Raw genomic sequence first — 23,378 nt, forward strand, 5'->3', positions numbered from 1 at the left:
CATATTCCATCCTGATTGGCCACGATTGGCTCCTACAGTTTTCAGGAGTAGCAAATGGCCACAACTCGGCAGCGTCCGATTGCGATGAAACTGTGCACGCATATTCCCACTAGGCTGAGGAAGAATCCTGGTGGAGACCTGTGCCGATTGGCACTTTATCTAGTTTTATTTGTGTTTCTGTTTTGAGATCAGTTGTATAGGCTTTTTTCTGTTCTGCATTCATTTTATTAGTTTTATTTTGTCTTTATTCTCTGTATGTAAAAAGTTTTCTCTGTGAGATAGTGCCATATACATACAATTTACTTAGGCCCAGTGTTGTTTTTGGCAGCAAATTTCTATTTTACTTTAGTCATAGTCTTTGGACTGAAACTTCATTTAATTTTAGTCACATTTTAGTCACCTGGAATGTCTTAGTGTTAGTCTAGTTTTAGTCGACTAAATGTCATAAGATTTTAGTAGACTAAATCTACAGTTGATTTAGTCGACTAAAATATATTTTGGTGGGTCTTGATGCCGTCGTAATGAGTGTTTTTACACTTGCTGAAAATAGCCGATCTACAATCTCACAAGCTTGTGAGCTTGTAGATCAGCTATTTTCAGCATGCAACCAAGTGTAAAATGACTTATAGTGGATCTCTTGTCCACTAGTCCCTTCCTAACATTTTAGTCTAGTTCTTCCTAACATTTTAGTCTAGTTTTTATTTGTCGACGAAATTGTCAGTATATTTTATAGTCTCAGTTTTAGTCATCGTAGCTTAATTTTCATTTAGTTTTTGTCAGTGAAAATAGGTAGTCGACGAACATTTTTCGTCTTAGTTTTAGTCGACGAAAACAACACTGCTTAGGCCTACTTTATGAATTGAACATGGTGGACCCTCTTACTCTTTGTAAGTGTAATGCTTTATTGGGTCGTCCACTCACAGTTAACAGTCTTTGTATTGAGTTTGTGCTCGAAATGTACTGTAATTCTGCAAACTGTTAATAAATATTTCAATCAATCAATCAATCAAAACTTCATATAGATTCGGTACTGGGTCACAGAAGTATCCATGGTCACCATAGTGGGTGTAACATGGGGCGGTCACAGGATTCCCCAGGTCACCAGAGTGGGTGTAACATGGGGCGGTCACAGGATTCCCCACTCCCCAGGTCACCAGAGTGGGTGTAACAGTCATAATGGAATGTGTGTCTTGTAGGAGGAAGCAGAGAACAGAGAGTTGTTTTGATTTGTTCCACATCATGTTTTAAACTTCTATAGCGGCTCTGAAACCTCCTCAAAGCTTCCCCGGACGTTACTTTAACATAAAGTTGGTCAAAACATCCATGGATTTAATTTAACGTCATGGATATAAAACATTCCGCTATGATTCTGTCAACTTTGTTTAAAATGGCAGACGACGTGGAGCTGCTGGGAACCGCGGAGTTTATCAAAGGTATTTTATCACTATTTATTTAAAGTTTTTTAATAATTAAATGTGTTTATAGTTCATTAAAACGACCCGTGGTTCCGTTTTCACTCACTTCTTTTAATCAATTAACGACCGGTTTATAGTTTAACATGAAAACGGCAATAAATAAGACGTTAGTATGAGAAGATATTCAGCCTCATATGAAGGAGAGTCAACCTGCTTTAACTCACTGCTACATTTATTTATAACTCTCACATCTATTATAAAGCGTTACATTTCACACATAAAGCTGTTTAACTCTGAGCCACAGATGTTGTCTTTCCGTTCGGGATGGTTTTCACCTCCAGCATCTTCACTGTTTGTTCAATAAAACACGTTTAATCCGAATGGTGGCCATTTCTCCTCAGTGTTTACCCCCATACTGTCAACGACGCGTCCCTATCGGCGGTGATTGGTACTGCACCCTGATTACATTATAACTTCCAATGAGAACATGGTCACGGATGTGATTAAAATATGTTTTCATGTATCAATAGTGAAGATAATGGTTCTTCTGGTCAAAACAGTAAATCATCATAAAGGTGGTAAAAAATGGAAAAGAAACATATAGGCCTACAATAAGGGGAAAATGGGTGGGGGGCAGTGTTGTTTTTGGCAGCAAATTTCTATTTTAGTTTAGTCATATTAGTCTTTGGACTGAAACTTCATTTAGTTTTAGTCACATTTTAGTCACCTGGAATGTCTTAGTGTTAGTCTAGTTTTAGTCGACTAAATGTCATAAGATTTTAGTCGACTAAATCTACAGGTGATTTAGTCGACTAAAATGTATTTTGGTGGTTCTTGATGCCGTCGTAATGAGTGTTTTTACACTTGCTGAAAATAGCCTATTTTCAGCATGCAACCAAGTGTAAAATGACTAAAACTGGATCTCTTGTCCGCTAGTCCCTTCCTAACAGTTTAGTCTCGTTTTTATTTCATGACGAAATTGTCGATATATTTAGTCTTAGTTTTAGTCATCATAGCTTAGTTTTAATTTAGTTTCCATTTAGTTTCCAGAACCGAACCGAACAGAACAGAACCCTAACATATCCGTGTCTCTGAGGAGAGAGCTTTACATCTGAAACATGGATGTTTATGTACATGTTTCAGCTGTAAACGGAACAGTGTTTTCCATGACGCTGTGAAGTCATGGAGGATTGATTGATTGATTTATTAATTAACAGTTTGCAGAATTACAGTACATTTTATGTACAAGTCAATACAAAGACTGTCAACTGTGAGTGGACGACACCCTAAGAGGGTCCACCTTGTTCAATTCATCAAAACAATTAGAGACGTACGAATATACACAATACGGAGAGAATGGGATTCAACTTTAACTTTAACTACATCAATATTTAATTTGTTCCATGGACATAATAATATTGTCATGTAATCATGATTATTACTGTAGTCATTCATTCATTCATTCATTCATTCATTCATATATTATATGAATGAATGAAAGACTACAGTAATAATTATGATAACAATGTAGTATGAATGAGTTAGTGAAAGCACGCTGTCTGGGCCAGGCTACCCGCCCCTCTAGACCAGAAAGCACGCTGTCTGGGCCAGGCTACCCGCCCCTCTAGACCAGAAAGCACGCTGTCTTGGCCAGGCTACCCGCCCCTCTAGACCAGAAAGCACGCTGTCTGGGCCAGGCTACCCGCCCCTCTAGACCAGAAAGCACGCTGTCTGGGCCAGGCTACCCGCCCCTCTAGACCAGAAAGCACGCTGTCTGGGCCAGGCTACCCGCCCCTCTAGACCAGAAAGCACGCTGTCTGGGCCAGGCTACCCGCCCCTCTAGACCAGAAAGCACGCTGTCTGGGCCAGGCTACCTGCCTCTCTAGACCAGAAAGCACGCTGTCTGGGCCAGGCTACCCGCCCCTCTAGACCAGAAAGCATGCTGTCTGGGCCAGGCTACCCGCCCCTCTAGACCAGAAAGCACGCTGTCTGGGCCAGGCTACCCGCCCCTCTAGACCAGAAAGCACGCTGTCTGGGCCAGGCTACCCTACCCGCCCCTCTAGACCAGAAAGCACGCTGTCTGGGCCAGGCTACCCGCCCCTCTAGACCAGAAAGCACGCTGTCTGGGCCAGGCTACCCTACCCGCCCCTCTAGACCAGAAAGCACGCTGTCTGGGCCAGGCTACCCACCCCTCTAGACCAGAAAGCATGCTGGCTGGGCCAGGCTACCCGCCCCTCTAGACCAGAAAGCACGCTGTCTGGGCCAGGCTACCCGCCCCTCTAGACCAGAAAGTGCTCTGTGACTCTGTGACTTGGACACCTGAACTGTGCACAAAGCTGGGATAAAATATGCATACATTGTGGGTTATTTATCGCATTTATATATATTTATATTGTATTGTCTTCCCAGATCGTCTGCATTTAAATCATATTTATTAATATTATTGTACGTTGTATTTTCAGATCGTCTGTATTTCGCGACGTTACGAAGTAAACCCAAAAGTACTGCGAACACTCACTACTTCAGTACGGACGACGAGTTCATCTACGAGAAGTAAGAGCACGCACGCACGCACGCACACACGCACGCACGCACGCACGCACGCACGCACGCACGCACGCACACACACAAAGTGTAAGACAATAGTCATCATAATGGTGGTGATGCAACAACAGAGTCAAACACTCGATCTAAAAAGGAATCAAGGGATGGCACCTTGTTTCCATTCAGGACCATGAAGTAAATTCATAGACACACACATGAACAATAACAACAACATCACAGGGAAAACAAACTGTAAATACACAGTGGGGGAAAAAGGTGATGCTGTTTTTATATGCTATATGAATAAAGTTTAAACAGTGTGTGTGTGTGTGTGTGTGTGTGTGTGTGTGTGTGTGTGTGTGTGTGTGTGTGTGTGTGTGTGTGTGTGTGTGTGTGTGTGTGTGTGTGTGTGTGTGTGTGTGTGTGTGTGTGTGTGTGTGCGCGTGCACGTGTAGTTTCTATGCAGACTTCGGTCCTCTCAACCTCTCCATGCTGCACAGATACTGCTGCAAACTGAACAAGAAACTGAAGGTGATCTGTCTGTCTGTCTGTCTGTCTGTCTGTCTCACTCACCTGGTCAGCCAGCGCTTTTTACGTGTCTGTCCCTCCCTTGCTAGGAATGCTGGTGTAGGAGCCATGATGAATTGGTTTATTATGTTTGGTCTATGGAATGAGTGGGCTGTCACTCACTGGTGATTGCCGTGGATGATTGAGGGGCGATAGGGGCGGACCTGATTCATTCAATACCTCACCTATAGTTCACCTGCTTCACACACAGTGAGAGAGAGAGAGAGAGGGGGTGTGTGGGAAGCCGCACTTTTGTTGACTGCTTTATACCGCTTATTTAGCTTTCTTTTATTTACTTTATTTACGTTTGATCGCTGTGACTACTTTGCTTTATGTTTGAGCACCGTTTGAGTTATGCACCTTGCTTTAAAAAAACAACTTAAACGCATTGTTTTGGACGCAGCGAAATCCTTTTGTTTGCGGAGCGCGTCTGACAACCCGGCCCATCCCGTCGCCTCTCAGCCACTTATTTATACATTATAGGCCGTGTTGGGACCCATGAAAAAGTGCTTAGAAAATGAGTTTCGTTCCCATGTCAAGCGAAGTACGCATTCAATGCATTTTTTCATAGATAATACCCTTCTAGACTTTGGGTTAAAAGTTCTACTCATAATATCCTGCTGTTTTCTTTTTAAAGCCATAAATGTATAAACAGTGTATAACCAAAAAACGAAAATCGTGTGCTGCTGTTTTTGCCTGTAAAATGTGTTTTTGGCAACACAAATTTTTTCTCAAATGTCAAATGCATATACTTAACATCTGAAATAAGTATTGGTGCCTTTAGTTTACTCGTATGTGAATTTATATCATGAAATGTAGCATATTTGTTAAAGAATATGCTTCAACTTAAAGGACAACTTTAGTTTTTTTCAACCAAGGTTCATGTTTTAGGTTGTTAGAGAGAGAACTAAAAGGTGAGTGTTAATTTTCTTTCATTTGCTGCTTTCTTTCGTTTTGGGGATTTTAGCAGTTTTTGACAGGGGGGCGGGGGCATTCGAGCATGGGGCTAAATATGTATTTTTTTACCAAATTTGATGGTGATTTATTTATTTATTATTTACTATAGTCCTAATAAACCCCAGGAAATTACATCTGGCCACAGAAGATCACAGGATCTACTGAATGTGAAGGTAGCCTACTGGAGGAAGGCTTATACTGTGTGTATAGGCTCAATATGTCAGTTTGTCACATTCAGTAGATCCTGTGATCTTTTGTGGCCAGATGTAATTTATTGGGGTTTATTAGGACTATAGTAAATAATAAAAAAATAAATCGCCATAATATTTTGTAAAAAAATACATATTTATCCCCATGCTCGAATGCCCCCGCCCCCCTGTCAAAAACTGCTAAAATCCCCAAAACGAAAGAAAGCAGCAAATGAAAGAAAATGAACACTCACCTTTTAGTTTCTCTAATAACAACCTAAAACATGAACCTTGGTTGAAAAAAACTAAAGTTGTCCTTTAAGTGTTTGCCACACAGTACAATGAAACCTACACAGTAAATTGTGCCAAGAGCTTATGTTTCATACATAGAAAATGTCTCAACCTAATGTGTAATGAAAGGTAGAAAAGAAAATCAAGCACCTTGGACCAAAATGGCAGAAAATCTATCCAAATGTTACCACGCCCCCTAATTTGGAATAATGCAAAGAAATGGACAAGAGTCACAAGACTAAAAATTTAAGTACTAGAGGTCAGAATTATTACAACATATGGTATGAAACATTTATTTATATACAAGTTCCGCAAAGTGTCACAGCATCTGTCATTTGTACATCCAACCCCCCCCAAGGAAATATATGAAAATACAAAATAGCATACAAATGCATCACAATAAAACCTTCTGTTGGCTGTGTAAGTAGTCTGTGCTGTTTGCATTTATGCATTGCATTTAAATGGATGTAGGCAGTGTGGCAATTCTTTAACATCTTAATAATTCTTGAACAAAACAAGTAGTAGGCCTACATGGTAAAATGTTGGGTTACTCATCCCTATCACTTTCATCAGAGTCATCATCCCATGTACCTCTTTCTTCTGTTTCCTTTGACACATTTTCACAGTCCTGGAAGTGACATAAATCAGTGCAAGACAGTTTTGTAGACATACATGAACATCTTTCAGTCTCACATTTGCTTTTTTTTTTTTTACAATTACAGTGGACTACCTGCAACACACTATCAGGGGCAGGATTTCTAGTCATCCATGTTACTGTTAACTCCCCATCCTCCATGCCCCATCCACTGCCAATGGGTGAAGGAGCACACATCCTACTAGTCAGAGAACGTCTCATCACTGCTGTTTGGTAGTTTGCCCTTTTGCAATGTTGGTGGAGAGCATCACTTGTTGGGGGAATGGACAGTTCTGGCAAAGCTGATTTGTACCTTGCATCATTCACGTTTTTGGCAGATGATTGGCCATACAGGTGGCACACATATTTGCATTGAAAGTTGACTGGTCAAGGTTAGAACTGCTGCCAAGATGAACCTGCTTGGCTTACCTCGGTTGACTCAGTTGTTGTCATGTCTGATGGATGAGGTAGCCTGTCTAACAGTGTATCTGCTGATAATGTTTCAACAAAAACCAGTTCGGAGAAGTCTCTGAGTATCACTAAGTGACTGTTTTGCAGGAGGTGGTAAACTTGGTGACACAAAATTGAACAACAACATGAAAGTCTCTACATTTGGTAGTCCTGTGAAGAATTTCATTTTGCTGTCATCGAATTCTGAAGGATCAAGAGTACGATGTTTCAACTCACTTTCTAATTTGTTGACTTTATCCCTAAGTGATTGATATTCAGCATTTAAAGATTTAATCTGTTCATGTAATGAGGCAATGTCATTTTGTGTTTCCTCTGTCTGGACCCCAATGCCTGGGACTTCAGTCTGTACCTCTGCTGTACTTCGATCAGTGATGGAGGTGAAACCAAATAACCTTGGCACGTAGTCAGGATGTAGATGATCATCACTCTTTTTCCCTTAAACAAAAACATTTACTAGAAATATGATATTAATTTGTTTACATATATGGGGTGTTTTCACCTGTTTCAGACATCACCCTCAAAACAAACTCATCCGGGACGGGGCTGCCAAATCATTGTGAGATTATCTTTTTACAATAACCACTGGAACAATAGCATCCCTATTCTGGAGGGAACATTTGCAGAAAATAGCAGATCTACAAGCTCACAACATTGTAGGCTTGTAGACCGGCTATTTTGGCAAATAAGTTTTATTGTAGAGCAGGGGTAGGCAGCTTTAACCACGGGGCCAAGGGTGACCACTGGCACACACTGGCAATGCCAGTGTCTCACTCTAATGCCAGTCTGGCATTAGAGTGAGAGAGGATTAGCCTGCATGTCTGTAACTGAGTGTACAAATGGAACCAATGGACCCCATTGGACCCTTCTTAGGCCTTAAGCCTACAGGTCTGTGAGAGTGGAACCAAATGGACCTTACAGGTCTGTAACTCTGAGAGATGGAACCAAATGGACCCTTACAGCCTGAGTGTACAAATGGACACATGCAGGTCTGTAACTCTGACACTATGGGTCCATTTGGTTCCATTTGTACACTCTCAGAGTAAGTTACAGACCTTAAGGATCCATTTGTGCATCAAAAGTTATGTGGGTCCTTGAAAAAAAAAAGTTTGATATTAAACCACTGTAGTGGTTATCAGTGGACTCTTAATGTGTCATATAAATCAGTGTCATACGATATTCTGAGGAAAACCATGGAGACTTAACATTCAGTAACTGGGTGTGTTGATCAATAAGAACATTAACATCAAGTCTTTCCACGGACTCACGTAACATGTTGATGAGTAATTACTCCTGACCAGATCTCTTTCAGGGGAACGGACTATGTTAATCCACTTCTTGGTCCACAAGAAGAGAACTCCGTTAGGTTCGTTTAAAACGGGACATTGTGTGAAAAGGCCCTTTTACATTGAACGTATGGTTTTACAAAAAAAGCAACATACCTGACACAAAGTGAAAGTGGCACCCGCTAATCCATGGATTCCAGTAGCCTTGAAACATGACTACATCGGCGAAGTGCAGCGATCCATTTACTTATTTTTTCTTTACATTTCGGCAGTCTGTAAAAGGATAGCTCAGAGTTCTTTTTTAATCTGTTTGTACAGTCAATCGCACAACAGCTCTTTCCCATTTTCCCAGTTTAGAGTGAATGAAAACAGCGTCGCAACAGTGAGTTGCTAGGTTGCTATGGACAACAAAAAGTTCTTCCGCATACGATGACGTCACGCGCATACTCAAGGGAATAAAGCGGCTACGCGATTGGTCCACATGACCAAAACCACACCACTCCCCTTGCACATATTATTACGCCTTGTAAGAAATAGTCCCGTCTTCGACCACGGATTATAAAAAAACTGCAGGAGGGCACGAGTTTTTATTTGGACTTTCTACCTATAAATCTCTTTTATAGAGAAGAAATTGTGTAGTCCCCCTTCCGTGGGAACGGAACTGGACGAAAAGGGACCTCACAATACGGCCTATTAAGGCTCCTGTAGTCGCTCAACAGCTGGGAACGCATGATGTCATCATGTGATGATGTCACCATGTGATGATGTCACCATGCGATGATGTCACCATGTGATGATACAATGAGAGAGAGAGAGAGAGAGAGAGGTTTAGAGGATAAGTGTCATTGAGAAGTAATTTGCCATGCAGGTTAAGCTTAAGATGGAGACCTGGTGTGTGCTTTCACACTGTGTGTGTGTGTGTGCGTGTGTGTGTGTGTGTGCGTGTACTTGCGCGTGCACTTGCGTTTGTGTGCGACTGTGCGTAGTATCTGCGTCATGCACTGACACAGTGGTTTTGAACAAAGGGTCACAGAGGGTTCGGCTTAGGGTCACAGTACTGCTCTGAAGATATTTCACACTAACTCATGGTCAGTTCTCACACCGTGCAGTCAGAATGTGATGGTTGTTTACAAGTGACTGTCAATTAGAGGAGACAGAGAGAGAGAGAGAGATGCATGTCTTCCCCCTTCTCCTCTTCCTCCATTGGCTCCCGGTCGCTGCCCATCCCCCTTCTCCTCTCCCTCCATTGGCTCCCGGTCGCTGCCCATCCCCCTTCTCCTCTCGCTCCATTGGCTCCCGGTCGCTGCCCATCCCCCTTCTCCTCTCCCTCCATTGGCTCCCGGTCGCTGCCCGCACAGAGTACAAAACTCTGATGCTGGCCTTCAAAGCAACCCCATATGGCTCCCCCATATCTTGCAAGTCTGATTGAACAATACAAACCCTCCCGCGCACTCAGATCAGCCGACGCAGGGAAGCTGGAAGTACCCTCACTAAAAACACACCGGGACAACAAAGCTCCACACGTCCCAGACTCTGCTCCCTTCTGGCTCCAAAACTATGGAATGAACGTCCCATTGCAGTCAGAACTACAGACTCACTCCCAATCTAAACTATGGAATTATGAACTTCCCATTGCAGTCAGAACTACAAACTCACTCCCAATCTTCCACCGTAGTCTGAAAACCCACCTCTTCAGACTCCATCTTAGCCCGTAGCCCCTCCCCTAGCCTCGACGACCTTACAGGCGAATGCAAAGACTCAACTTCTGTAACTTAGATAGGATTTTATGTAGACATTAAAGCACTCTATAGTGTAGACTCATAGTTTCATTATATAGATATTATACTGTTAGGTTCTTTAGCTAATGTATGCTCCTAGAAGACTGTTTCTATGTATGTGATGTATTTTATTACCATGTGTTGTTCTGCTTACTGTAAATCACTCTGAAGAGCGTCTGATAAATGTGACAGACAGACAGACAGTAAATCAAGGCTTCCCACTGTGTTTGTGTACTGGTTACCATAGAGACGGCATTCCACTGGACGACATGACAACGTGTGTGTGTGTGTGTGTGTGTGTGTGTGTGCGTATCTGTGTGTGTGTGTGTTCGTTCGTGTGTGTGTGTGTGTGTGTCTGTGTGTGTGTGTGTGTGTGTGTGTGTGTGTGTGTGTGTGTGTGTGTGTGTGCGCGCAGTCCTTCACTCTCACCAGGAAGCGCATCGTTCATTACACCAGCTTCGACCAGAGGAAGAGAGCCAACGCTGCCGTTCTGATTGGAGCATACGCTGTGAGTAACAAGCCTTCCTATTGGCTGATTGGAGCATACGCTGTGAGTAACAAGCCTTCCTATTGGCTGATTGGAGCATATGCTGTTAGTAACAAGCCTTCCTATTGGTTTACACCAGAGCCATCTAATAGAAGAGTTAGGACATTGAGGGGGCAGAAACCCAGAGCCATCTAATAGAAGAGTTAGGACATTGAGGGGGCAGAAACCCAGAGCCGTCTAATAGAAGAGTTAGGACATTGAGGGGGCAGAAACCCAGAGCCGTCTAATAGAAGAGTTAGGACATTGAGGGGGCAGAAACCCAGAGCCGTCTAATAGAAGAGTTAGGACATTGAGGGGGCAGAAACCTGAACTGAGACAAGCTGGAGTTGGAAATACATTGTTTTCAACGAGGGCGGCGCAAATAAGAGCTATTTTAAGCATGTGTGCAACATGACAACTGTTTTAAAGTATTGTTACAGTAACAACTACAGTCTCTGTAATGTTTATGTTGTCTGTCTGTCTGTATGTCTGTCTGTCTGTCTGTCTGTCTGTCTGTCTGTCAGGTGATCTATATGAAGAAGACTCCAGAAGAGGCTTACAGAGCTCTGATCTCTGGATCCAACGCTTCCTACCTTCCTTTCAGGTATGCACGCACGCACGGCACGCACGCACGCACGGCACGCACGCACGCACGACACGCACGCACGCACGCACGCACCCCAGTCTGACATTCAGGCTCAGATACTACAGTGTCTGAAATGTATTGATTGATGTTTTCTCATAAACAATGTGTTTTAGGTAGATTATATATATATAACAGTGTGTGGTGTTTCAGGGATGCATCGTTTGGGAATTGCACCTTCAACCTCACCATCCTGGACTGTCTGCAGGGAATCAGGAAGGTTAGTGTTACATACACTCCACTGCAGCGCCCCCATCTGGATGGGAGGTCTCTGGGATTAATCGCTATACTTGTGTTGTGTTTCAGGCTCTCCAACACGGATTCTTTGACTTTGAAACGTTTGATGTGGAAGAATATGAACACTATGAGGTAATGATACTATTAGATAATGATACTATTATTTCTATAATATCTATATACTATAGATATTCACAGCAGAGACTTCATATTATCATTACTAATAGTATAGTATTATATTTTATATTTTCAGCGTGTGGAGAACGGAGATTTCAACTGGATCGTTCCTGGGAAGTTCCTGGCCTTCAGCGGACCACACCCGAAGAGCAAGACTGAGAACGGTCAGTAAAGGGTTAATATTACACCCTAATAGTTAATATGGAGCCCCACACTCCAGAGGCTTATTTCTTGTGGTGTCAAAAAATATCGATATGAATCGTTAACATTAACGATGCGACTACATCGATGCATGTGTGTCTGGATCGGTCAAAATAGCGTCTGCATCGGACGTTGGTTCGATCCTAAAGCTGTGAATCGATATAATTCAACTAACTGCGGGAAAAACACAGATGTACAAGCCCAAAGCGCTGTGCATTGCGACAGGTAGATAACTTGTAGATATGCTACTTCCAGTGCAGGACGGGCGCATGCTTATGACGCTCTTAAATATGCATCAGCACTCAGCAGCCATCAGCGACAACACACGACAACGCACTAGCAGCATAAACCACTCGTCGTCAGACGGAATACACACGCAGATACGAGTCACGACACAACTTTATTGCACATCTGTGCTTTGCCTTTCATCCACGCTTCCATAGCCTTTTAAATCTCATTTCCCATCCACGGGCACAAGCAAAGTGATCAGCAGCTTCCACCCGATCTGGATGGTGGTGTTGTTTCTGACGAGGGTAGCAACTAGTTAGCATGGGAGCTAACATTAGTTTAACTCTGGTCCATATCGTTAGAAGCCAAGGAGTCCTCCTTAATAACACACTGGTACTTTCCATCCGTTCCCCAACCCTCACACTCAATGCTGCGTTTACACGGGCAGACACAAAGACGAATGGGAATATCATTTGGAGCAGGCCGAGCAGCTACTGTACACGTCTGTTTGCATCGACGTTGTTGCTGGCTTCACATTGAATGATAGACTGTATCGTTGCGTCTGCCCGTGTTTAATGGTCAGGGTTTCACTGTCCACAGCAGGCTGACCTGTCAAAACTATGCACTTCCCAAAACTCACAAGACATGCCAGCCACCACCTATAAGTTCAAACACACCTCTAGAATATTTCTTTCCCTATGTCATTCCACTTTCATTTATTTTATTCCATAGTCTTAGTTTTTCTCTAATAAAGTAGTTTGTATTTGTTTTCTCATGTTCCCCTTGAAAAGCGTCTTTAAGTACTCAGAGAAGCATTATATAAATAATAATATTATCACTATTATTATTACTACTTTTTTAATTGACTATGCTTATGTAGTCACTATTCATTGATTCACTCGTATCCAAATCCATTCGAAAAGAAATCTCACTGATCAGGTCAAATAGGCCTATTGATATGCGATTAAAATGCGATTAATTGAGATTAATTCATCACAAATCCAATTAATTAGATGTTTTTTAATGAAGTCCCAACCCTATTCTTTATAGATCTAGCTTCAAATAAAAAATCTAAAAAAGGTTAAATGTGTCAGATCGCACCGTATCGTATCGAATCGCATCGAATCGCATCAAATTCCACGAAATCGCATCGATTTGGACTGAATCAAATCGAATGGAATCGTTCTGTATATAAAATGTATCGTCTCCGAATCGCATCGTAGCCCATGCGTATCGATACGTATCGAATCGTCTTGTAAGGGAGAGATGCACACCCCTACTTATTTCCCATACTTCAGGAAGCACAACGTAACCTTGTCTTCTCTCCTTGTCTCCTCTCCTCGTCTCCTCTCCTCTCTCCTAGGCTACCCGCTCCACGCTCCAGAGGCTTATTTCCCATACTTCAGGAAGCACAACGTAACCTTGTCTTCTCTCCTTGTCTCCTCTCCTCGTCTCCTCTCCTCTCTCCTAGGCTACCCGCTCCACGCTCCAGAGGCTTATTTCCCATACTTCAGGAAGCACAACGTAACCACGGTGATCCGCCTCAATAAGAAGGTCTATGATTCGCGGAGGTTTACAGACGCCGGCTTCAGCCACTACGAGCTGTTCTTCCTGGATGGCTCCACCCCCACTGACATCATCACCAGGCGCTTCCTGCACATCTGTGAGAACACGGAGGGAGCGCTGGCCGTGCACTGCAAAGGTTAATTAATTATTCATGACCTCATTTACATATTATAATAACTACATCTGTGAGAACACGGAGGGAGCGCTGGCCGTGCACTGCAAAGGTTAATTAATTATTCATTACCTCATTAACATAATCATTACATATGTGAGAACACAGCTGGCTGTTCACTATAAAGGTACGTCATTAATTATTCATAACTGTTCTGCCCTTACTATACGTTGGTGTAGGTTTAGGTTCTTTACTGGTGAATAAATTGTAAAACTGCAATACAGAAAAAATAGAAAACACAACATTGGTGTCATATACTGTACAATCATAAACCAAACATTAGTTATTTGTACGCATCACACAAGATTACAAAAAGAACATGTACTCACTGTACTAAATGCATTCAACATTTTAGAAAAGATCAAACCAACTTACAAGCATATTGCTTTAAGAGCCAAGAAGTTTAACAAATAACACACAAACTTACAGACTTATCCTGTCCAAGGCCTGATAGAAAGGGTTAACTCAACATGCAGTGAGAGAGTGTGCTGGCTTGAACTGAACTGACTCTGACCAAACTAATCACCTCGTTAACTACCCTGGTGAGGCTGACCAGGTGAGGAGAGTTACTAATTAGGCAAAGGAACATTGGTCTCCATTACACATACATGGCTTAAAGGTAAACTACATAGAAAGTAAACAGCACAATAACCTCATTAACATATATAGAGGGTTTTCTTTAGCTATTCACGAGATTTTCTCGTTTCAGCACAGATTGTGTTAAAAAACTCAATCTATAACAATATAATAATATTATATATATTATAATATAATAATAACAATCTATAAGGATCTCTCTCTCTCTCTCTCCCCCCCTCTATCTCTCTCTCTCTCTCTCTCTCTCCAGCGGGTCTGGGGCGAACGGGCTCTCTGATTGGCTGTTACATGATGAAGCATTACCGCTTCACGGCGGGCGAGGCCATCGCCTGGCTGAGGATCTGCAGACCGGGCTCCGTGATTGGTCCACAGCAGAACTTCCTGGAAGAGTGAGTTGAGTTGTGATTGGTCCACGTACTTCCTGGAAGAGAGTGCACTTTCATGGGAGCCAAACTCACAGCGGAAGTTATACAAGAATACAAAGCAGTGACCGGAACAAACATTATCAATCTCCATTGAGACCGTTTGTCATATAATCGCTTCAATCGGCATTTAAAAGAAGACATATCACAGTTTGTTTTCTAATGCACAGTACATCATTTTATTTGAGGATTTAAACAGCAGCAGGTATCGTTTCTGTTCCGGGGGTCTCGCGAGACAGGAAACGGCGGACAGTCTTGCGATACTTTTTGCTCTTTAGATACCATAAAATGACACCGTGTACACATCAAAAAGCAACACAGCAGACAACAATGTGTTGCATGTCTTCTGTTATTTGCCAGAAGTGATTACTTTACAAAAGGTCTCAGTCACTCAGAAATAATATTTGTTCATGAGCTGTTCGCTGAGCTCTCATTGACTCCAGTGTATTGTATATATAAATAGAGCTGGTCACTGAGCTCTCATTGACTCCAGTGTGTTTTATATATAAATAGAGCTGGTCACTGAGCTCTCATTGACTCCAGTGTATTTTATATATAAATAGAGCTGGTCACTGAGCTCTCATTGACTCCAGTGTATTTTATATATAAATAGAGCTGGTCACTGAGCTCTCATTGACTCCAGTGTGTTTTATATATAAATAGAGCTGGTCACTGAGCTCTCATTGACTCCAGTGTGTTTTATATATAAATAGAGCTGGTCACTGAGCTCTCATTGACTCCAGTGTATTTTATATATAAATAGAGCTGGTCACTGAGCTCTCATTGACTCCAGTGTATTTTATATATAAATAGAGCTGGTCACTGAGTTCTCATTGACTCCAGTGTGTTTTATATATAAATAGAGCTGGTCACTGAGCTCTCATTGACTCCAGTGCATTCTGCCGAACTTCCGGATGCAGTTTGGCTCCCACGGTGAGCTTGTAGATCTGCTATTTTTCAATAGCTAAAGCATAACATAATGCTAACACCAAAATGGGTTCCCGCCCAGAATGGGTTAAAGAGGCTAGACGCCCCTCACTTCACACAAGTGTGATTCATTTTTCTCCTTCCTGTGTGGACAGGAAGCAGGCGTTCCTGTGGCTGCAAGGCGACGGCCTGCGCACCCAGACGACCAATCAGGATGAAGTGGGCGTGTCCCGTCTCATATCCACCATGGATGACCTCACCGTCGGCCCCGCCCCGCTTAGCTCCGCCCACAATGTCAACCCCGCCCACAATGCCAGCCTGGACCAACACGAGGTATAGGTGCACGTGCACACACACACACACACACACATGCACACACATATTCGTGCACAGACACACACACACATGCACACGCATATACGTGCACAGACATGCACACGCATATACGCACGCACGCATAGGAGGCCTTATCTATGTTTCACCAGTTTCAATTGAAACGCCCTCCATCCTCAGAGAGGGCCTCCACCTTCAGGTGTGGAGGCCCTCCATCCTCAGGGAGGGCCTCCACCTTCAGGTGTGGAGGCCCTCCATCCTCAGGGAGGGCCTCCACCTTCAGGTGTGGAGGCCCTCCATCCAGGGAGGGCCTCCACCTTCAGGTGTGGAGGCCCTCCATCCTCAGGGAGGGCCTCCACCTTCAGGTGTGGAGGCCCTCCATCCTCAGGGAAGGCCTCCACCTTCAGGTGTGGAGGCCCCTGAGGGTTATTATTCCATTATTTTATTTTTTTTCACTTAATTTTTATTGAAGGGAGAACAGACAAAAGAAACAACTAACAAGACTGTACGGAAAGAAAAAGACAAAAATGCTGCATTTTTCATATTACAAAAAAATCCTATTGCAATATCGCTAGGCTGAGAGAAGAGATTCCACTTTTCCCACTTTTTATAGAATTTATCCTCTTGTAGTCTAGTAAGTATGAATGTTAGTTTTTCCATAGCATACAGTTCCTCAATAATGTCCATCCATTGATCTTTCGTTGGTGGGTCCTTTTGGCACCAGCGTCGTGTGATTGCTTTTTTAAGGGGGCGATTGTGGCTCAAGAGGTAGAGCAGGTCGTCCAATGATCCATGGGTCGGCGGTTCGAATCCCGGCTCCTCCTGTCCACATGTGGAAGTGTCCTTAGGCAAGACACTGAACCCCACATTGCTCCCGATGTGCTGGTTGGTGCCTTGCATGGTTTCCTCCGCAATCGGTGTGTGAATGCACAATCTATGTAAAGCGCTTTGGATAAAGGCGCTATATAAATGCACCATTTACCTTAAGTACATTATTCTGCATTTAATTTGTGTACTCATCTCATTAATTTCTTTAAACAGACACTTGGAAAAGAGTATTTATTGAATAATCGTGTGTGTGTGTGTGTGTGTGTGTGTGTGTGTGTGTGTGTGTGTGTGTGTGTGTGTGTGTGTGTGTGTGTGTGCTCTCACAGGAAGGGTTATCGGTCACTCAGGGAGATAAACTACGAGCGCTGAAGGGGAGGAGACAACCTCGCTGTGCAACTACTGGAGCACTGAGGTATTCCACCCTATTAACCCCCTACTGGAGCTATGAGGTATTACACCCTATTAACCCCCTACTGGAGCTATGAGGTATTACACCCTATTAACCCCCTACTGGAGCTATGAGGTATTACACCCTATTAACCCCCTACTGGAGGTATGAGGTATTACACCCTATTAACCCCCTACTGGAGGTATGAGGTATTACACCCTATTAACCCCCTACTGGAGCTATGAGTTATTACACCCCATTAACCCCCTACTGGAGCTATGAGGTATTACACCCTATTAACCCCCTACTGGAGGTATTGAGGTATTACACCCTATTAACCCCCTACTGGAGCTATAAGGTATTACACCCTATTAACCCTACTGGAGCTATGAGGTATTACACCCTATAACTCCTCACTGATTATTTCTCCCATTTTAATAATTCCAATCGGTATTATATTTTATATCGTTTTTTATCGTCACCTTTACAACGAGGTACAGCTTGTAAGGACAAGGCGGGCATTTTTGGAATGAGCAACACAGCTAACCGTGTAACAGGTCCAAATGAGCAACACAGCTAACCATGTAACAGGTCCAACTGAGCAACACAGCTAACCGTGTAACAGGTCCAAATGAGCAACACAGCTAACCGTGTAACAGGTCCAACTGAGCAACACAACTAACCGTGTAACAGGTCCAACTGAGCAACACAGCTAACCGTGTAACAGGTCCAAATGAGCAACACAGCTAACCGTGTAACAGGTCCAAATGAGCAACACAGCTAACCGTGTAACAGGTCCAAATGAGCAACACAGCTGACCGTGTGGGTAACGGGTCAAATGAGCAACACAGCTGACCGTGTAACAGGTCCAAATGAGCAACACAGCTAACCGTGTAACAGGTCCAAATGAGCAACACAGCTAACCGTGTAACGGGTCAAATGAGCAACACAGCTAACCGTGTAACACTAACAGGTCCAACTGAGCAACACAGCTAACCGTGTAACAGGTCAAATGAGCAACACAGCTGACCGTGTAACAGGTCCAAATGAGCAACACAGCTAACCGTGTAACAGGTCCAAATGAGCAACACAGCTAACCGTGTAACGGGTCAAATGAGCAACACAGCTAACCGTGTAACACTAACAGGTCCAACTGAGCAACACAGCTAACCGTGTAACGGGTCAAATGAGCAACACAGCTAACCGTGTAACACTAACAGGTCCAACTGAGCAACACAGCTGACCGTGTAACACATATATGTCAAACTCAAGGCCCAGGGGCCAAATCAGGCCCGTGAATGAATTATACCACCATAATACTACAAGTCCCACAATGCACTGCGAGTGCGTTGTCACGCATCGAGGGCCCGCAAGCGCAAGCATGCGTCTTCTCTTCACTATTGATCAGCAGTGAAAGTATATCATTTGCGGTCAACTTTCAGCTACCCCTCTCCCCAAAAATGGCCCGTGTGTTGAAACACAGTCCGGCCCTCGACTTGTACCAATTTATTTATTTTGGCCCACTGTGTATTTGAGTTTGACATCCCTGGTGTAACAGGTCCAACTGAGCAACACAGCTAACCGTGTAACAGGTCCAAATGAGCAACACAGCTAACCGTGTAACAGGTCCAAATGAGAAACACAGCTAACCGTGTAACAGGTCCAAATGAGAAACACAGCTAACCGTGTAACAGGTCCAAATGAGAAACACAGCTAACCGTGTAACAGGTCCAAATGAGAAACACAGCTAACCGTGTAACGGGTCCAAATGAGAAACACAGCTAACCGTGTAACAGGTCCAAATGAGCAACACAGCTAACCATGTAACAGGTCCAAATGAGCAACACAGCTAACCGTGTAACAGGTCCAAATGAGCAACACAGCTAACCGTGTAACGGGTCCAAATGAGAAACACAGCTAACTGTGTAACGGGTCCAAATGAGCAACACATCTAACCGTGTAACAGGTCCAAATGAGCAACACAGCTAACCGTGTAACAGGTCCAAATGAGCAACACAACTAACCGTGTAACAGGTCCAAATGAGCAACACAGCTAACCGTGTAACAGGTCCAAATGAGCAACACAGCTAACCGTGTAACAGGTCCAAATGAGCAACACAGCTAACCGTGTAACAGGTCCAAATGAGCAACACAGCTAACCGTGTAACAGGTCCAAATGAGCAACACAGCTAACTGTGTAACAGGTCCAAATGAGCAACACAGCTAACCGTGTAACAGGTACAAATGAGCAACACAGCTAACCGTGTAACAGGTCCAAATGAGCAACACAGCTGACCGTGTAACAGGTCCAAATAAGCAACACGGCTAACCGTGTAACAGGTCCAACTGAGCAACACAGCTAACCGTGTAACACTAACAGGTCCAACTGAGCAACACAGCTAACCGTGTAACGGGTCAAATGAGCAACACAGCTAACCGTGTAACGGGTCAAATGAGCAACACAGCTAACCGTGTAACAGGTCCAAATGAGCAACACAGCTAACCGTGTAGGTAACGGGTCCAGGCTTTAGTTCCGACACACCAAAGTTCTGACAGTCATGATTAGACCCTAAACGGAAGCACGACGCAAGATCACACAACGCATGTCAGACCAACACATGTCCTGAGTGACCAGGGGTGCTTTCCGCCTGTCGGACCTTTGGTGTTTCGGATAGGCGCCCCTAAAGAAAAGGCAAAATGGTGGGTATTCCCCCTTGCTGTGAGTTTCTCAGTGACGTCATGTTGTAGTTTTAGTAAAAACAGAAAGGTGTGTTTGGGGTGAGCGGTGAGTCTCTTACCACCGCGGCTCAGTGACGTCATGTTGTAGTTTCAGTAAAAACAGAGAGGTGTGTTTGGGGTGAGAGGTGAGTCTCTTACCGCCGCGGCTCAGTGACGTCATGTTGTAGTTTTAGTAAAAACAGAGAGGTGTGTTTGGGTGAGAGGCGAGTCTCTTACCACCGCGGCTCAGTGACGTCATGTTGTAGTTTTAGTAAAAACAGATGTGATTGGCTGAGCGGTGAGTCACATGGTTCTGTTGTTTACAGACTTGAAGAGATGAAGATACAACAACAACACAGCCGCTCTGCTACGCAACCACCACCCAGGTACACACTGTGTGTGTGTGTGTGTGTGTGTGTGTGTGTGTGTGTGCACCGCTCCACATTTACAAATAATTTCAGATGGTAGACATGCTCTCTCTCTCTCTCTCTCTCTCTCTCTGTGTGTGTGTGTAGAATGTCGGTGGGACTCGCCCAGGGTTCGGCGTCTCCCCTCAAGTCGTCCAAACTCCAACTCCCAGCATCCTCTGCTTCCGCAGCGAGGATCTCCTCCACCCCCCCCAACCTGAGGAGGTCAGTGTCTCCTCTCCTTATCTCCTCCTCTTGTCTCCTCTCCTCGATCATGTGTGATGTGTGTTCAGCTTGCTAGGGTGATGTGTGTTCAGCTTGCTAGGGTGATGTGTGTTCAGCTTGCTAGGGTGATGTGTGTTCAGCTTGCTAGGGTGATAGTGTTCAGCTTGCTAGGGTGATGTGTGTTCAGCTTGCTAGGGTGATAGTGTTCAGCTTGCTAGGGTGATTTTGTTCAGCTTGCTAGGGTGATGTGTTCAGCTTGCTAGGGTGATTGTGTTCAGCTTCCTAGGGTGATTGTGTTCAGCTTGCTAGGGTGATGTGTGTTCAGCTTGCTAGGGTGATGTGTGTTCAGCTTGCTAGGGGGATTGTGTGTTCAGCTTGCTAGGGTGATAGTGTGTTCAGCTTGCTAGGGTGATTGTGTTCAGCTTGCTAGGGTGATTGTGTTCAGCTTGCAAGGGTGATTGTGTTCAGCTTGCTAGGGTGATTGTGTTTAGCTTGCTAGGGTGATGTGTTCAGCTTGCTAGGGTGATGTGTGTTCAGCTTGCTAGGGTGATGTGTGTTCAGCTTGCTAGGGTGATAGTGTTCAGCTTGCTAGGGTGATGTGTGTTCAGCTTGCTAGGGTGATGTGTGTTCAGCTTGCTAGGGTGATGTGTGTTCGCCCGTCAGCGAGCGAAGAGGGGAATTCTTTCAAAATAAAAATGCTACATTTCAGTTCAGGATGGAGAATAGGATGGCAATATTCACAGACGGTCAAAACGTTTGTCCGATGGTCAAAACGGCAGAGACTAGGGCCTCCTTTAGGGACTAGAGCCCCCTTTAGGGACTAGGGCCCCCTTTAGGGACTAGAGCCCCCTTTAGGGACTAGGGCCTCCTTTAGGGACTAGGGCCCCCTTTAGGGACTAGAGCCCCCTTTAGGGACTAGGGCCCCCTTTAGGGACTAGAGCCCCCTTTAGGGACTAGAGCCCCCTTTAGGGACTAGGGCCCCCTTTAGGGACTAGGGCCCCCTTTAGGGACTAGAGCCCCCTTTAGGGACTAGGGCCTCCTTTAGGGACTAGAGCCCCCTTTAGGGACTAGGGCCCCCTTTAGGGACTAGAGCCCCCTTTAGGGACTAGAGCCCCCTTTAGGGACTAGGGCCCCCTTTAGGGACTAGAGCCCCCTTTAGGGACTAGAGCCCCCTTTAGGGACTAGGGCCCCCTTTAGGGACTAGGGCCCCCTTTAGGGACTAGGCTTAGGGACATTTGGTTCCATTTGTACACTCTCAGTTACAGACCCATAAGGGTCCATTTGGTTCCTAACTATCATTTAGTAGACCTCCTGGAGCTCCCTCAAGGACCCCTGGGGGTCCCCGGACCCCACTTTGAGAACCCCTGCTGTTTGTCCTCTCCAGCTCCAGCATGGTGAACCCCAGACTGGCCGGTTCCCATGGCAACCTGTTCAGCGATGAGGCCACGCCCCCTGGCGGTCGCTACGGCAACACTGGGCCCCGCCCACTGCTAGGCCCCGCGTCCCAGCAGGAGGTGAACAACAACCTGCACCACGGGGGGCCCCGGGGGGCCCCCTTGGACCACCGGGGACCCCTGGACCACCGGGGGGGACCCCTGGACTACAGCGCCCCCTATAGACCATCACCAGGGGTCCCCGGGGGCCCCTACCCCTCTGGCGCCCCCTCTGGTCGATACCTGAGTCGAAGTATTCCTGTAAGTACTAATATTCAGTAGAATATAACTATAGAAACTCGGGTTTAGCGTTTAGCGTAGAAAGACTTATTATCTCAGGAACCTCGGGTTCGGCAGGCTGTGTGTTAATTATACATTAAACTAATCGTTACATTATTAATTATGAATTAATTATAAATTAAACTAATCGTTACATTATTAATTATTAATTAATTATTAATGAAACTAATCGATACATTATTAATTATGAATTAAACTAATAGTTACATTATTAATTATGAATTAATTATAAATGAAACTAATCGTTACATTATTAATTATTAATTAATTATAAATGAAACAAATCGTTATATTATTAATTATGAATCAATTATAAATTAAACTAATTGTTACATTATTAATTATGAATTCATTATAGACTATCCAACTGTTTCCTCCTCTAGTCTCTCCAGTCAGACTACATTCAGTACTAGAGATGACATCACAGACCACATTACCCAGCATGCATCATCACTACCACAAGAACTACAATATCCATGATGCATCACTCCCATAAGAACTACAATATCAATGATGCATCACTCCCATAAGGACTACAATATCCATGATGCATCACTCCCATAAGGACTACAATATCCATGATGCATCACTCCCATAAGAACTACAATATCCATGATGCCTTCTACACCCATGATGCCTTGCTGCGGTGTTTACAGACTTATGCTGATCAGGGATCAGTTTCTATTCCTCACAGCTCCTCCCACTGTCTACCCAAGACGACCAATCGCAAACCAAGACACAGCCACTGTACCCAGGACGACCAATAGAAAACCAAGACACACCCACTGTCTACCAAAGACGACCAATAGCAAACAAGACACCCACTGTACCCAATAGAAAACCAAGACATGCCCACTGTCTACCAAAGACGACCAATAGCAAACAAGACACACCCACTGTCTACCTAAGACGACCAATAGCA

At 44.1% G+C, this 23,378-nt stretch overlaps 1 protein-coding gene across 3 annotated transcripts; it reads left to right on the forward strand.

Annotated features, from left to right (window-relative positions):
• The first annotated feature begins 1,315 nt into the window (after positions 1–1,315).
• cdc14ab (cell division cycle 14Ab) lies at positions 1,316–23,357 on the forward strand. Of its 3 annotated transcripts, XM_083766582.1 has the most exons (16): positions 1,316–1,433; positions 3,878–3,968; positions 4,415–4,490; positions 10,544–10,636; positions 11,179–11,258; positions 11,451–11,517; positions 11,604–11,666; positions 11,788–11,875; positions 13,612–13,842; positions 14,726–14,864; positions 15,980–16,157; positions 17,312–17,397; positions 20,418–20,477; positions 20,607–20,723; positions 22,108–22,417; positions 22,840–23,357. In XM_083766582.1, the coding sequence occupies exons 1-16, from the start codon at positions 1,343–1,345 to the stop codon at positions 22,867–22,869; spliced, it is 1,800 nt and encodes a 599-aa protein (XP_083622708.1). In that variant the 5' UTR covers positions 1,316–1,342; the 3' UTR covers positions 22,870–23,357. The 3 variants fall into 3 exon arrangements, with proteins under 3 accessions (XP_083622708.1, XP_083622709.1, XP_083622710.1); XM_083766583.1 differs by lacking the exon at positions 20,418–20,477; XM_083766584.1 differs by lacking the exons at positions 1,316–1,433; positions 3,878–3,968; positions 4,415–4,490; positions 10,544–10,636 and adding an exon at positions 10,669–10,678.
• Positions 23,358–23,378: the final 21 nt, after the last annotated feature.

The sequence above is a fragment of the Protomyctophum parallelum genome (genome assembly GCF_964188405.1).
Source record: "Protomyctophum parallelum genome assembly, chromosome: 6".
Lineage (NCBI taxonomy): Eukaryota > Metazoa > Chordata > Actinopteri > Myctophiformes > Myctophidae > Protomyctophum > Protomyctophum parallelum.